At 44.7% G+C, this 16,391-nt stretch overlaps 1 protein-coding gene across 6 annotated transcripts in view; it reads left to right on the top strand.

Annotated features, from left to right (window-relative positions):
* CUL1 (cullin 1) overlaps positions 1–12,423 on the top strand; it is a 104,947-nt gene extending 92,524 nt beyond the window's left edge. For all 6 annotated transcript variants that reach the window (XM_047753947.1, XM_047753946.1, XM_047753945.1 and 3 more), the window contains 9 exons: positions 4–121; positions 1,538–1,614; positions 2,379–2,510; positions 5,602–5,694; positions 9,552–9,599; positions 9,678–9,760; positions 10,212–10,317; positions 11,035–11,148; positions 11,935–12,423. In XM_047753947.1, the coding sequence (XP_047609903.1) occupies positions 4–121; positions 1,538–1,614; positions 2,379–2,510; positions 5,602–5,694; positions 9,552–9,599; positions 9,678–9,760; positions 10,212–10,317; positions 11,035–11,148; positions 11,935–12,015 (852 nt within the window). In that variant the 3' untranslated portion in view covers positions 12,016–12,423. The remainder of the gene's footprint in view (positions 1–3; positions 122–1,537; positions 1,615–2,378; positions 2,511–5,601; positions 5,695–9,551; positions 9,600–9,677; positions 9,761–10,211; positions 10,318–11,034; positions 11,149–11,934) is intronic.
* Positions 12,424–16,391: the final 3,968 nt, after the last annotated feature.

Here is a 16,391-nt window from a genome sequence, read left to right as displayed (position 1 = left end):
CAGCAAGCTTGTGGTTTTGAGTATACCTCTAAACTTCAGCGGATGTTTCAAGATATTGGTGTAAGCAAAGATTTGAATGAGCAGTTCAAAAAGCACCTGACGAATTCAGAACCACTGGACTGTGAGTATTATCCACGTGTTTACAAGCTTCCTTTGTAGGCGGTATTCTTAGAGGAGCCGGTGCTTTTTGGAACAAGGTAGAGAGATGACAAAATACTAAGTATGAATGGTGGGTCCTTTATCAGAAATTGAAGGACAGACAAGCAGGAAGTTCTTCCCAAATGCACTGGCCACCTCATGACTCCTGTGTGATGATAGGAGAGGAGATGACAGCCGTAGAAATGTGTGGCCTTTTCTGGAGAACCTTGTGCTGAGCATGGCCAGCTGGGAGTTGGAGGAGCTGAGCCCTGACCTCTTCTACTTGCTGACATGGCTGCCCAACCCCAGGCACTTGCCAGCTCCAAGCAGTTTTAAGTTTCAGTTAAAAGTTTTTAACCTTAGTTTGAGTCCATTCTAGCAGTGTTTTTTGGGGGGGGGGCGGGTGTTTTGTGGATTTTTTTTTTTTTTGCCTTTTTTTAGGGCCGCACCTGTGGCATATGGAGGTTCCCAGGCTAGACGTCAAATCAGAGCTGTAGCTGCTGGCTTACACCACAGCCACAGAAATTCTGGATTGGAGCTGCATCTTCGACCTACACCACAGGTCACGACAACGCTGGATCCTTAACCCACTGAGCGAGGCGAGGGATCAAACCTGCAGCCTCATGGATGCTAGTCAGATTTGTTTCCGCTGAGCCATGACGGGAACTCCATAGCAGTGTTTTTAATTATAAGAAACTGACAGGACCATAGAGATAACAGTCAGACAAGAGCCCTCATGGCTTCAGATTGATGCCACTGGCCAGGCAGGCTAGGAGGCCAGGTGGGCTCCTACTGCAGGAGGAGGGTGGCAGGGCATGATGACATCATCTTTTTAAATGAAGAATGGAGATTGTACTCTTCCCAAATTGAAAGAACTATTAACCTGTTACTGACAGTTGTACCGTGGACTTGTCAGCCATCTGTGATGATTGCATTACTGTTACAATTTATAGATTGTTGAAGATACATAAGGTCTGTGTGTCAGTTCACAGTACTCTGCTACAGAAAACATAATGAAGTTGGTTTATTTTGGGGGTTTTTGTTTTCCTTTTTAAGTTGGGGGCTCTAATGCCAGTCAGGCCTGGTGAACTCTGGTGTGCCTTGAGTGGACTGTAAACTAAAGCAGATGAAGCCAAGCAGGCTTACAATGTTGTAATTCTGAGTTAGAAGAGAAATGAAAAACTCCCCCTCTGGAGGAGAGAATTTCTGGCTCTTTCCTTTACTGATTTTAATTGAATAAGACAATTTAATTTTAATGTGCTCAGTCCTTAGTTTTATATTGAATCTGGATTTTTCATTTAATGTGTTTCCTGATAATAAAAAGCAACCCATGTTTATCTGAAAGGGTGGCGTTTTTCAGTTTATAAGGCTAATTAATTATTTTTCCCCACGGCCCCAGTGGATTTCAGTATTCAGGTTCTCAGCTCCGGATCGTGGCCCTTTCAGCAATCCTGTACGTTTGCCTTGCCGTCAGAGGTAAGGATGGGTTTACCTTCTGTTCCCTTCATGTGGAGCAGAGTTGAAGGGGGCAGCCTCCAGCGTTAATGCAGATGGTGCCTAAGAAGGCCTTCCTGCTGCCGAGCCATGTGGCCTCAAACGGGGCAGCGCCGGGCAGTCATGAGCTTGGGGCTGGGTAGGGGTCAGGGGTTGGCCACCTTTGTCTCAGCTCCACATATGTTCATTCACATGCTTATTTACTCTCAGAAGTAGAACCTAATAGTTCTGTGATGAACATCATGACAATACCTATGTGTCTTGAAGTAGAAACTTTTTTTATGGTATCCTCAAGTGATTAAATTTACATGCCTTTTTTTTTTTTTTTTTGCATGAGAGTAGAGACTTGGTATTTGTATTTTACCTAAGCGTTTTGAGCTATAAACTTGGGCCAGTGGTTTTGTTTGTTTTTTCTTGTCTTTTTAGGACCACACCCTAGCATTGGGAAGTTCCCAGGCTAGGGGTTGAATTGGAGCTGCAGCTGCCGACCTATACCATAGCCATGGCAATGTCAGATCCAAGCCGCATCTGTGACCTACGTCGCAGCTTGTGGCAATGCCAGATCCTTAATCCACTGAGTGAGGCCAGGGATCATACCCTCATCCTCACGGATACTAGTCGGGTTCTTAACCCACTGAGCAACAGTGGGAATTCCATGCAGCCCACTGTTTTTTATTGAGGAATGTTGGCTGCCGAATATGGTGAGATACATATTCCACATAATGCCCCCCCTCCTTTTTGTCCAGTTGGAACGGAGTTATCAGCGATTCACAGCTTTTTATGCTAGCCGTCACAGTGGGAGAAAATTGACATGGTTGTATCAGCTGTCTAAAGGAGAGTTAGTAACAAACTGCTTCAAAAACAGATACACTTTGCAGGTAAGATCACCTTCTCCTTTTGGTTTTTATTTTTTAAGTGTAAATGAAGATAAGAGAAACTATAGAAATCAGAATCCAGTGGTTCTGGAACCTAGAGTTAAGATTCTGGCAAAATAATGCAGTGAGCTATAATAATGAGCTAAGTTCTAATTATTTGCGGCTAAGGGACAAGGTATTTGATGGCACTTAGCCTTTTTTCTCCTCCATGAAAGGGGGGTATCAGTACTTCTGCTTTGCGTATGGTGTGAAAATTAAATGAAGTTATGTTTTTAAAAAGTGTTTGGCACAGCTCCTGCCTGACACAGGTTAGGTGTTCAGGTAGTAGCTTAAAAAGCCAGGGTTTCATTGTTTAAGTAGATGATAGCTCTTTTCCTTCCTTAGCAGGGCAGTTTCACATTGACAGCAATCCTCGGAGTTTGTAGCGGTGCTGAGTACTAGCTAAGAATAACTGTAACCCAGGTTTCTGTTTCATAGATGAGAAACTGAGCATCAGCTCATTTAAGTTATTTCCTTGGATCCTAGCTGATAGAGGTCAGAGCCGAAACTTCCATTAAGGTCTTTTCCCTTCAAGAGTCCATTTTGAAGAAGGGCTCTCCAGTGCGCTTATAAAAACAATTATAAATCCTTTGAACCGGTGGCATATGGAAATTCCCAGGCCAGGGATGGAACCCGAGCCACAGCTGTAGCAATGCAGGATTCTTTCACTTACTGCTTTTTAAGTATTAAAAAACTCGTGACTGCGTTCTGAAGGCTCAAGCTGCTCATTAATTTTTTTTTTTTTTTTGCTATTTCTTGGGCCGCTCCCACGGCATATGGAGGTTCCCAGGCTAGGGGTCCAATCGGAGCTGTAGCCACCAGCCTACACCAGAGCCACAGCAACGCAGGATCTGAGCCGCGTCTGCAACCTACACCACAGCTCACGGCAACGCCGGATCGTTAACCCGCTGAGCAAGGGCAGGGACCGAACCCGCAACCTCATGGTTCCTAGTCGGATTCGTTAACCACTGCGCCACGACGGGAACTCCGAAGCTGCTCATTAATTTAAACTTTCAGTAATGCTGTTCTTATAAAATAGTTAAATGTCTGATGTCCTGTTATGTCAGGTCCAGTGATCTTTATCACCTTGACTGTGGAGTATTATGTGCTTGACCCTTGAGCAACCTGGAGGTTAGAGGCACCGACCCTCTGTGCAGTTGAAAATCTGCATGTAACTTATAGTCAGTGCCCCTTAGCCACAGTTCCTCCACATCTTTGGATTCAACCAGCCTCGGGTCTATAGAACCATTGTATTTACTACTGGAAAGAATCCACATATAAGTGGACCTGCACAGTTCAAACCCATGTTGAGCGTTGACTATATGACTGAAAATTTTTTTTCTTCATTCCCTAGGTATACATAGAAGAACCCATGAGTTCATACTTTAGTACCTAAGATTTCAGTGCCCTTTTTTTTGATCAGTGGCAGACACTTAGCCAGAGGTGTGTTTGCTTTGTCAAGGCAGCCAAGGGTGGGCACAGCGTAATATGCCAGGAATGTGCTCTTTGCCTGCCCTTATGTTTTTATTTAAGGTACAAACAAACAGGGTACTTTTTTGGTGATTTTTCTGTGATCCTATAAGTAATATTTATATCAACTTTCTTGAGATAGTTTACATATGAAAGTCACCCATCCTAAGTATACAGTCTGAGTTATGGCAAATGTATATACCTTCAGAGCCACCACCAGGCTATGGGACATTTCTATGAGATTTGCTTTCATTTTGGTCACCACCATTAGAGAGATGGCGGCCCCTGCTCATCCCGGGAAAGAGCTCTCAGAACCCCCACCTCACCCCCCACCTCTGTCATTTTTCCAGGGGGCATCTTTGAGTTTCTCAGAGACACTGATCCAGGCCGATATGGTCACTGCTTCTTTCTCCTCTTGTTGACCAAAGTTTTGCTGCAGGGTGCTGGAGAGAGCAAGGGAGAGGGTCTTCCCAGGGGAATGTGGGACGATGCCCGGGGCTCCCCCAGGAGAGGAGGACCCTCAGTAGGTGTCTGTTCTCCACACAGCTTAAGAAATTAAAACTAGTATGTGTTGCCTGGCACATGGTTTGCTGAAAGTACCTAGAGCTGTCATAATTTGCTTTAAAGCATTTCAAACTTTACATAGTAAAGTACTTTGGATTTTTTTTTTTTGTCTTTTTGTCTTTTCTAGGGCCACACCTGCGGCATATGGAGGTTCCCAGGCTAGAGGTCTAATTGGAGCTGTAGCCACCGGCGTACGCCACAGCAACACAGGATCCGACCTACACTACAGCTCATGGCAAAACCAGATCCTTAACCCACTGAGCAAGGCCAGGGATCGAACCCACAACCTCATGGTTTCTATTCAGGTTTGTTAACCACTGAGTCACGCCGGGAACTCCATTACTTTGTGTATTTTTTAAAAAAAAAACAGGTATAATGTAGCAGGTTGCTCTGACCATAATGCACCAGAAACAGTTTTCCTTAGTATTTATGCAAAAACCAATTTAAAGATAGACGTTCAGTGTTACTCTGTGTACTGGATGAGTATTTATGTTTATCTATATACATGAGTGTGTGTACACATAGGGTGTACAGTTGACCCTTGAACAACGTGAGCTTGAAACGCACAGGTCTACCTGCATGTGGACTTTCTTCAGTAGTAAATAGTACACGGCTTGGATCCACAGGTGGGTGAACCTGGGGATATGAAGCCTCAGCCGTGGAGGAACCGCATACACAGAGGGCTGACTATAAGATGTTGGATGTTCAACAGCTCAGAGGGTTGGCACCCCTGACCCACCCCCCCCCCCAGTCTCAACGTTGTTCAAGGGTCATAGAGACAAAACATCTTGGAGGAAAGTTCAAAGTCACTTTAATGTTTGACAAGGTGGGAAATGACATCTTTGGAGAAATGTGTTAAGGTGGAGTTTTGACACTTTGTATCCCTTTTAAATATAATTCTTTTATTTTTTGTATCTCTTGGAAGAATTGGTTTCATAAGTAGGCTCTTCAGACTTAGGCTCTGTGGGAGTTTTCCATGCATTTAGATTTTGCCTTTTTCCTTTACATGGGGACCTCGAAGGCATCTACGTTCCAGATGGCCATCCTGCTCCAGTACAACACAGAAGACGCTTACGCTGTGCAGCAGCTGACGGACAGCACCCAGATCAAGATGGTACTCCTCCATCCGCCTCTGTTGTGGGATGGTGTCGGGAGAGGCCTTGGGGTCTTTGGTTTGAAATAATTATCCACCTTATGAATATGAATGTGCTCTTATTCTAGGGTTCAACACATGATTTTTAAAAGCTTAGTTTTTAAACTCATTGTAACATGTACCTACACACCTACACATGTCGTGCTTCTCACTCATTTAGCTTGTTCTTAACCCTCTTTCCAGCTGAGTTTAAATTTTCACTTAAATGTTTTTCTTCCTATTAATCACTTTTTGAGATCTATTTCACTAACACAAAATTTAGCATTTTGAAGTGTATAGTGCAGCGTTTTTTTTTTAACAAGGTTGTAGAACCACCACCACCGTCCACCAGAACCGTTCCCTCACCCTCAAAAGAAACCCAGTACCCATTAGCAATGGCTACCTTTCACCTGTTTCCCCCCCAGCCCTGGCAACCATCAGTCTACTCTCTGTCTCTTGGGATTTGCCTACTCTTCACATTTCACATGAATGAAGTCATACGACATGTGGCTTTTGTGTCTGCCCTCTTTCACGTGACATCGCGTTTTCAAGGTTTGTCTGTGTTGTCGCATGTATCTGCACTTAGCCTCTTGTGGCTGATGTGTTCCAGCATATGGATGGGCCACATTATGCCTGTCCGTTCATCTGTTGTTGGACATTTGGGTTATTTCCACCTTTTGGTTATTATGAATGATATTGCTGTGAACATACATGCAAGTTTTTGTATGAACATATTTTTAGTTCTCTTGGGTATAAGCCTAGGAATTGCCAAGTCATGGTAACTTATGTTTAGCTTTTCAAGGAACTGCCAAACTATTCCATGATGTCTACACCAGTTCCTATTCTCACCAGCAGTGTATGAGGGTTCTACCTTCTCCACATCCTTGCCAGTCATTGTTATTTTTTTTTTGAAATTATTATGCCCACCCTAAAGGCTTTGAAGTAGTGTTTCCCTGTGTTTATTTGCATTTCCCTAACAACTAATGATGTTTATGCTGTTTTTAATTGAGTTATTTGTCTTTTTGTTGAATTGTAATAATTGTGGTATACATTCTGTATAATAGACCCTTATCAGATACATGATTTAGAAGTATTTTCTCCTATCCTATGGGTCATGTTTTTGTTTTCTTTATCACACACATGATTTTAATTTTAATGAAGTCCACCTATTATTCTTCTGTTGCTTGTGCTTTCAGTATCATATCTAAGAAACCTTTGCCTGATCCAAGGTCAAAGATTCTTCTTTCCCTGTTTTTTCTTTTTATCGAAGCATGATTGACTTTTTATTGGGCATAATTGAAGTATAAATTAATATATTTCAGGTATACAACAGAGTGAGTGGATATTTTATACATATTTTTTCCCTGTTGATAGGTACTGGCAACCTTGTCAAAAAAATCACTTGGCCATAGATATATGGGTTTTTGTCTGGATTTTCAGTTCTTTTCCATTGATCTAAATGTCTGTTTACATAGTATAACACTTCTCTTGGTTACTGTTATTTTGCAGTAAGTTTGGAAATTGAGATGTCCAACATTGTTCTTTTTCAATTGTGTTGGTTATTCTTGGTCCCTTGCATTTCCATATAAATTTCAGAATTACTTGTCCATTTCTAAACAGACAAACAAACAAAAAAAACAGCTAGAGTTGTGATGGGGATTGTACTGAATCTGTAGGTTGCTTTGAGGGGACTGTTGCCATCCTAACAGTATTAAGTTTTCCAATCCATGAACAGGGATGTCGTTCCATTTATTCAAATTGTCTTTAATTTCTTTTAACTGTGTATCATAATTTTCAATTATGAAGCCTTTACACTTCTTTGGTTAAATTTATTAAACTTGATGCTATTGTTACTGGAATTATTCACTGCTGGTGTATAGAAATACAGTTGCATATCAATCTTGTATCCTGCAACCTTGCTAAATTCATTTATTCTGATAACCTTTTTGAGGATTCTTTAAAGCCTTTTTTTTTTAATTTTTTTTTGTCTTTTTGCCTTTTTCTTGAGCCGCTCCCGTGGCTTATGGAGGTTCCCAGGCTAGGGGTCGAATCGGAGCTGTCGCCACCGACCTCTGCCAGAGCCACAGCAACTCAGGATCCGAGCCACATCTGTGACCCACGCCACAGCTCATGGCAATGCCAGATCCTTAACCCACTGAGCAAGGCCAGGGATTGAACCTGCAACCTCATGGTTCCTAGTCGGATTTGTTAACCACTGCACCACAACGGGAACTCCTCTTTAAGGCCTTTTAAAGATGCAGTCATGTCATCTACAAATACAGATAGTTTTAATACTTACTCTTCCTATTTGGATGCCTTGTATTTAGTTTTCCCCTACTTGCTCTGGATAGGATTTCCAGTACAGTGTTGATTAGAAGTGGTAAGAATGGGCATCCTTATCTTGTTCCTGATCTTGGCCAAAGTTTGCAGTTTGTCATTGTGAGTTTTTCTTTGGTACTCTTTACCAGACTGAAGAAATTCCTTTTTCTTCCTAGGGTTTTATTGTTTTGAGTGCTTTTTGTCGTGAAAGAGTATGAGATTTTGTTTAAATGCTTTTCCTGCTTTTTCAGATAACTGTGTGGTTTTTGTATATTAGTATGGCATATATATGTTAATTTTGTTTTACTGTCAACCCACCTTTGCATTCTTGGGATAAATCCCACTTGGTGATGGTACATAATACTTTTATATGCTGTTGGGTTTGGTTTGCTGTGATTTTCTTGAGGGTTTTTGCACCTCTATTCCTAGGGAATTGGTCTGCTATTTTTCCGTGATGCTTTTGTCTGGTTTTGGTGTCGGGGTAACGCTGCCCTCATAGAATGTGAATTAGGAAAGTAATTTGTCTTTTAATCATGCTTTAAGTTTGTCCAAGATACATTTTCAAGTTCTAACAACAAAATGAACTTGCTCCTCTGCACCTTAGAGTCTTTTCTCATTTCTCATTATTAACCAGAAAGGGGAGACTTAAGTTTGGGTAGAGGCTTAGGCTGCCCCCACACTGTGGAAGGGAGCTGCTCCTTGGGACCTGCTTTTCCCAGCTGAATGGTTCCTCACCCCATGCTGTGCTTAGCAGCTCTCCTCTCCTCTCTCCTCCTTGAGGGCTGTTCGTGGCTCCATAAGATTTGGCTCATAAGCAGCCTCTGCATCCATGCCCTAGGCCCTGGGCAGTTACCACACCACAGGCCTCTCTGGTTCACCTGGACCAGGATGGGCTCCATCAGGCCAGGGCAGGTCTCTGTCCATCCCTGTGGGAGGGGCTGGGGTGTGAGCGACCTGGGAGCCACTTTGGTGCTGAAGGTCCCCTTGATCCCCCTGATTTCATGGGATCAGGAAGCCATGGAGCTAAAGGAGAAAGAGAAATGACTGGCTGGCCACTCTGGGCAAGGAAGTGGCCTAGAGGCCGAGGCTACACGATGTGCTTAGAGTTCACCTGAGAAGAATCAGCAGCAGGGTCGCTGGTACTGTCCCTGTCACGTTTGGGAACAGAAGGTGGAGCTCCCTGCTAATAACTTCTGCCATGATCAGTGTCTCAGGCGTCTGAGAAGCTAGTAGCAGTAGTAAATTTCCTGTAAATTTAATAAAAGGAATCAGTTATGCATGATTTCTAATATTTACAATAGAATTGTCAGTTTTAATATTGGGTGATCAAGAGCAAAAAGGGCTTGATTTTACTTTTTTAGGAGTAGGTTTTGGGGAACTTCGAAGACACCACCCCCCTTTTTCCTCTGGATCTATTCTTCTACTCGGGTGATTATTATTTTTCCATGGAAAAATAGACCATGGGATGGGCTGTGGTTTTTAATTGCAAAGAAAAATGCGTTTTCTCTTTTTAATTGCAGGACATTTTGGCACAAGTCCTACAGATTTTATTGAAGTCAAAGTTATTGGTATGTTGATGCACTTTTTAGTTTACGCTAGAAAAAGCCTTTTCCTAAAATCATGTAGTAACAGTTGTTTCCTCATAGGTCTTGGAAGATGAAAATGCAAATGTTGATGAGGTGGAATTGAAGCCAGATACCTTAATAAAATTATATCTTGGTTATAAAAAGTAAGGACAATCTAATAAGAGGATGGTGCTGGGCCTTAGACTTCTCCCCCGACACCCTAGTGCCCTTAGCGTATCACGGGGTGGAGGGGTGGGGGTGAGCACAGCCCCGATGGCCACTCGGCAGGCCTCAGGTGGATGGGCCTTCGATTCTGTTTGACCATCCAAGCTGGTTTCCCAGCTGACTCTGATTCCATTTTTGGATTTTTCTTCAGTTGGTAAATAAGTCTCCTTAAATGGCTCGCCTAGGAAGTTTGGACCTCTGCGTTTTGATTTTATTTCACTTGACAAAAATCTGCATAAGTAGGTTAAGGAACTGAAGTTCCTATGATTACAGGCATCCTGCCCAAACTAGGGACGATTCACAGAGATGACCTGGAAACTGCGGTGGGGAGGCGGGAGGCAACCTGTCTTTTAAAACAATAGTGATTGGTTTCCTCAATTTTCTTGACAGTAAGAAATTAAGGGTTAACATCAATGTGCCAATGAAAACAGAACAGAAGCAGGAACAAGAAACCACACACAAAAACATTGAGGAAGATCGGAAACTACTGATCCAGGTGACATTGGGCGCCTGTCCCCCCGAGGGAGGTGGCTGCCCACAACTGGGTGGTACTTCCTGTGCACTATTACTTGGGAGCTGTAGCCAGCATGGTGGATGGTTCTGAGTGGAGTAGATGAAATAATTGATGAAATAAATGGAAGCGAATAGATGTGGTGAGTTCAAATGGGAGAGATGGAGAGTGGTTTAAGGGAGGGGTTAGGGAGCTTCTGTGGCTTTGAAGACGGGGTTTTCTCTCATTTAAAAAATGTTTTTGAGGGAGTTCCCATTGTGACTCAGTGGGTTACAAACCCAGCTAGTACCCATGAGGACGTGAGTTCAATTCCTGGCCTCGCTCATTGGGTTAAGGATCCAGCATTACTTTGAGTTGTGGGGTAGGCCAGCAGCTACAGCTCCTATTGGCTCCCTAGCCTGGGAATTTTCATATGTCACTGGTGCAGCCCTTAAAAAAAAAGTTTTCTAGCTGGGTTAAATCACTTAAATTGCTTGTAAGACCCAAACATTTTGATGTCTGTGGTATTAGCATTGAAACATAGGTAGATGGAATTGGCGCCCTGCCCCTCTGACCTTTGATGCATTGTCACCTATTAGGAAGTCATAAGGCTGTGCGTAGAGATGGAATCCTGGCTGCCTTGTTACTAGTTGTCCTTAGTGTTTACGGATGTGTTCTTGTAACTCTTATTAAACATTTGTTTTTCCTTACTTGGTTATATAGGCGGCTATTGTGAGAATTATGAAAATGAGGAAGGTTCTAAAACACCAGCAGTTACTCGGAGAAGTCCTAACCCAGCTGTCCTCGAGATTCAAGCCTCGGGTCCCAGTAATTAAGGTACAGGAATTATATAACGAAAGTATTCAGTTTATTATTTTAGAAGATGGAAGAGGTAACCAAAAGTTGGTTGATTGCTTTTTCATGAAGAAGGCACTTACTTGGCTTATTCACTATAATAGGTTTCTACAAAATAAAATAGGCTGAAATCTTAAACTTTTTATTGAAACATACATAGAGAAGTGCAGAATCCTAAGCATTCAGCTTGCTGATCTTCTCAAAGTAAACCATCGTCCGGCTGCCGCAGGTGGAAAGTTAGACCTGCTCTGTGGCCCTGGAGCCTCCTGCTCCCTCCCAGCCAGTGGCCATGCCCCCTGTGTCACCTCTGTCCCACGCCTGACACCATAAGGCAATTCACCCTCCTTGTGCCCTATGTGAGCCACCTGGAGAGCCCCGCTCTCCTGTGTCTGCTGAGAATGGGCGCCAGGTAGAGGAGACCGTCCCCAAGGCACACAGGTCCTGGCCGTCTGGTTTTCCCTGGCGGGGCCTTAACCCTAGACCGCTGACCCTCACTCATTCCTGTGGGGGTTGTTTAAACAAACTCCACAGCTCTTTCCCTTCTGGTTCCAGAGGGAAGCAGTCACAGGCCACCTGGCTGTGGCCTGTCCTGCCAGTGACCCTCAGAGGACAGCTCGGGGACACCGCGCAGGAGAGGCCCTGTCCCCTACTAGCCCTCAGTGGGGAGGAAAACCCATGGGGGCGGGGGGGAGGCTGTCCCAGTTCTGACAATAAATGTGTTTTTCTTCCCCTTTCACCACCTCTTCCTTTTTTAAAACTAACGCGCAGAAATGCATTGACATTCTGATCGAGAAAGAATATTTGGAGCGAGTTGATGGTGAAAAGGACACCTATAGTTACCTGGCTTAACCCTTCCAGAAGGGTCTGCGCGTGGCAGCATCGCTCCGAGGGAAGGATGGAGCCGCGTTCCCAGCTGCCCGCCCGCGCATTCGGACCTCCCTCCTCAGCCCACGGGCGGGCTCGGGGCATCAGAACTGCTCAGGATCGATCCACTTCGAGTCTGTACATAGGGACACCAACGCCATTTAACCTAATTTAAGAACCGAGGGGACGGGCCCTTCGGCGCTGAGGGCTGCATGCTATGCATCTAAATCAGTACATCAGCCACGGGGTCACGGCCGCAGGCTCCGGCGACCCCAGGACGTCGGCAGCACTTGGAGAGCAAGTCTAAACGGCCCCGCGTGTAATCTGCTATGAAAAACCATTTGTATAGTGTGTTTCATTTTTTAATGTGTGAAAATAAAGAAAATTAAAGGATTTCTGTACAAGTCGCATTTGGTTTTGTTTTAAGTTTACTAATTTCTATATGTAAATAAAATATATAATGATTGTGCAGACGGGCATCCCCAGTGTCTTCCTGTGGTCAAGAGGGCTGCAGCCTTGAGGTTGGCATTTTAAGCTCTTAAAATTCTAAGCCCCTTGTAACTTCTGTTTCTCAAGCATTTGTGCTCATTACTGTAACATTCTCCTGCGACCTGAATGCAAGTCTTGGCTTCTCTTGACACCTGTCAGGCTGAGCAGGGCCATCTGACCCCTCATCTGCTTCTCACAGGCAGGGACCAGAGTGAGACGCCCATCACGAATGTGGCTCTGGGCCCCATGCCCCACCCTTTGCTGCCCTGTTCTAGGCCAGGCTTCTTCCTGCAGCTTCCAGCCGGTTGTTAAAAGGAGCATCAGTTGACAGCAAAGGTGACAGCTTTTACTGATTAAACTCCCCATGTGAGAGGAAGGTGCTAGAATTGCCCACAACTATAGGATGAGCACCCAGAGTTTTGCTGTTTGGGCACTGTTGGTCCCTGGGTGGGCTCGGCCCTCTGAGGCCTTGCTGGCCCCACAAACTGCAGGTGGCCTCTGATGTGAAGACCATGCTTATCTCACAGTCCACACCTGCACTGAGGTGAGGTCACAAAAACAAGGCAAGGCATAGGCCAAGGAGAAAGTATACATCTTACAGCTTCTTGAACCAACCTGGCACTTAAGTTGATTTTTGAAAAGGTTGCATTTATGTAATCGTTTCCACACTTTTTTTTTAAAAGGTTTTTTTGCTTTTTAGGGCCTCACTCGTGGCATATGAACGTTCTCAGGCTAGGGGTCTAACTGGAGCTGTGGTTTGGGCCAACACCACAGCCACAGCAACGTGGGACCCAAGCTGTCTCTGTGACCTACACCACTCCTCACAGCAATGCTGGATCCTTAACCCACTGATCGAGGCCAGGGATCAAACCAGTGTCCTCATGGATACTAGCCAGGTTAGTTACTGCTGTGCCACAGCTGAAACTTCCTAGTATTCTTTTTCAAACAATCTTATAAAATGTGTGAACGAAGCAAAAAGCAATGCCATCACCTGAGGGCCTCATCCACCCTCCCCCCAGACTCTGAGGTGCCCTTGGCCTCTAAAGACAACTCAGAAGCTGCCTGTTTGGGAGTTAGGACCACAGCTCTTCCTCACATTTCATCCGCCTCTGGGACAAAGGCACTGTAAACTATCACCATGGAGCCCCTTGAACTCATGTCTGAGTGCCATCAAGAGTGGGAAATTTTTAATGGTACTTAACTGATATTTATTTATTCCTCCAGAATGAAGAGTGCCCTTGGTAGGATCTAGGACATTCGGGAGCAAATGTGGACCAGAGGCGGGTGATCAGCTCACACCCTGGGATTCGGTCCCTTGGACCTGCGCCCCTCACACTAGGTAAATGTCCTATTTCATGGGTGTGGAGTAGAAGTTAACTTTGTGCTTTTATTCACCAAACCTTAGCCTAGCCTAACCAGGCCTCCAAACACAAGCCACAAGAATTGAGTTCCCTTGCATCCCAGTTAACTGCATTTGCCAGGGTAACTTAAATGGTGATCTCCAAAGCTGTTTGGAGGTGAGTGCTCAGGTCTGAAAGGCGCCTAGCGCCCAGTCCCTAGGAAAGCCCACGCCTTGGGGGAAGGATGGAATAACCCCATGGAGTTAGTTGGCCGTCAGGCACTTACCACTGTGGCCCGAGGGAACTGGTTCTTTTCACCCAGAGAGCAGACAAGGCAGAACCTCTCACTGCCAGGAGGATCACGGGCTCCTGGGGCTGGGCTCTGCTCACACCTCACACCAGTGTGAGCCAGCAAACTGCCACGGGTCACTGGTCAGCATCTTTGAGAGCAGCAGTCAGAAACACAAAATGCAGACCTACATAACAGGTAAGGGGAGAACAGTAGATTCAGGACCCAGAAGAACCTGAACCTGAAACATGTTGACTGAGCATTTTAAGATGCCCCACCCATAGGTTCCTCCAACTTTCCTCTGAAAGATTTTACTACACCCAGATGAAAAACCAAACATGCTGTCCTGTTTGAACTGAATATCCTTCTAATGAAGACTTTAAGGAAGCAAAAATGATTTGATTTTACAGCTCCAGTGGCAGAACAACTTGGTCGTAACGGGTAAGCATGGCATATTTTTTTCTATTTACTATTTTTTTTAAATTTTAAATTTATTTATTCATTTATTTAGTCTTTTTTGCTGTTTCTTGGGCTGCTCCTGCAGCATATGGAGGTTCCCAGGCTAGGGGTTGAATCGGAGCCATAGCCGCCAGCCTATGCCAGAGCCACAGCAACGCGTGCTTTGAGCTGCGTCTGCAACCTACACCACAGCTCACGGCCACGCCGGATCCTTAACCCGAGCGAGGCCAGGGACCGAACCCGCAACCTCATGGTCCTAGTCGGATTCGTTAACCACTGTGCCATGATGGGAACTCCTCTATTTACTATTTTTAAACCACTTCACGGAGGCAAGGTTCACATACAGAAAGCTGTGTTTAATGTATTGGACCATTTCTAATACCAGGTACTAGATGTACCCCTCACTCGAGTTGTTTATAAAAGGGCTGGAGAAATAAGTATTTATGCTTACTCCAGGAGGAGCCCAGAGTTCATACAACTTCCAAAAGGATACTTAGATTCTTACGTTCTTTTGGAGTTCCCTTTGTGGTACAGGAGAAATAAATCTGACTAGTGTCCATGAGGATGCAGGTTCAATCCCTGGCCTCAGTCAGTGGGTTAAGGATCCAGAGTTGACATGAGATGTGATATAGGTTGCAGACACGGCTCAGATGGCATTGCTGTGGCTGTGGTGTAGGCCAGCAGCTACAGCTCTAATTCAACCCCTAGCCTGGGAAGCTCCATATGCCTCAGGTGCAGCCCTAAAAAGCACCCCCCCCCAAAAGAATTGATGTTAGCTGACTTTTTGTGAGGGTGGGGGCAGGTGGACACCATGGGCAGAGGTGGAAATCAGGCCTCTTGGATACGGTGAAGGCTGGAGGTTGAATGTTTCAGACAATATGGACAAATTTAATAAATTACAAAAAAAATTGGGAGAGTTTGACAAGCAGAACGATGTTACACCACAGTGCCCTGCAGCCATGAGGCTGAGGGCAGGGTGCTGCCCGTCCCTGGACACCTGGGCTATATGGTCAACCCAAGTAGCACTGTTTCCTCAGTCTTTTGAGGGTTCTCTTAATCCTCCTTCAAGATAGAAAACTAGTTTGACCAGGGGTTTCCTGCTGTGGCACAGTAAGCTAACAATCTGGCTGCAGTGGCTCTGGCAGCTATGGAGGCACAGGTTCCTTGGGCCAGCACTACGGGTTAAAGGATCAGTGTTGCTGCAGCTTCGGTTCAGATTCAAGTTCCTGGCCTGAGAACTTCTATATGCCACAGGTGCAGCCATAAACAACCAACAAAAAACCTAGTCTCTTTAGGAGTTCCCTGTTGGCTTAGCAGGTTACAGATCCACCATTGTCACTGCTACAGCACAGGTTCGATCTCTGGCCTTTGAACTTCTGTATTCCATGGGCACAAAAGAAAAACTGGTTACACTCACCAATTTCTGAAGGATGGGATCCAGACTAATGGAATTTAGAGCTAGGTTCTCAGAAATCACCTTGTCCAACTGTCATTTTATACAGAAAACAAGGCTTAGAAGATACTCAGCCAGGGACACACTCCCTGGTCTCAGATGTGAGCAGTGAGTCACTTAGGGGCATCTTCTCCATATTCAACTGTAACATGTACATGGTAATATATTCACAAGTCTAATAAGCTGTAAGTATATATGCTATAATTGGTATTAACTTGCCTCACAGACAACGTTAAATCGAGTCACAGGATTACTACTAAATGCTTTTTTATTAGACTCAGCCCTTTTCTAAGATCCACTGGTGAAGCTTGTGTGACAGACGAGACAACAA

The sequence above is a fragment of the Phacochoerus africanus genome, chromosome 11, assembly GCF_016906955.1.
Source record: "Phacochoerus africanus isolate WHEZ1 chromosome 11, ROS_Pafr_v1, whole genome shotgun sequence".
NCBI lineage: Eukaryota > Metazoa > Chordata > Mammalia > Artiodactyla > Suidae > Phacochoerus > Phacochoerus africanus.
This window is presented reverse-complemented; position numbering and strand designations above follow the sequence as displayed.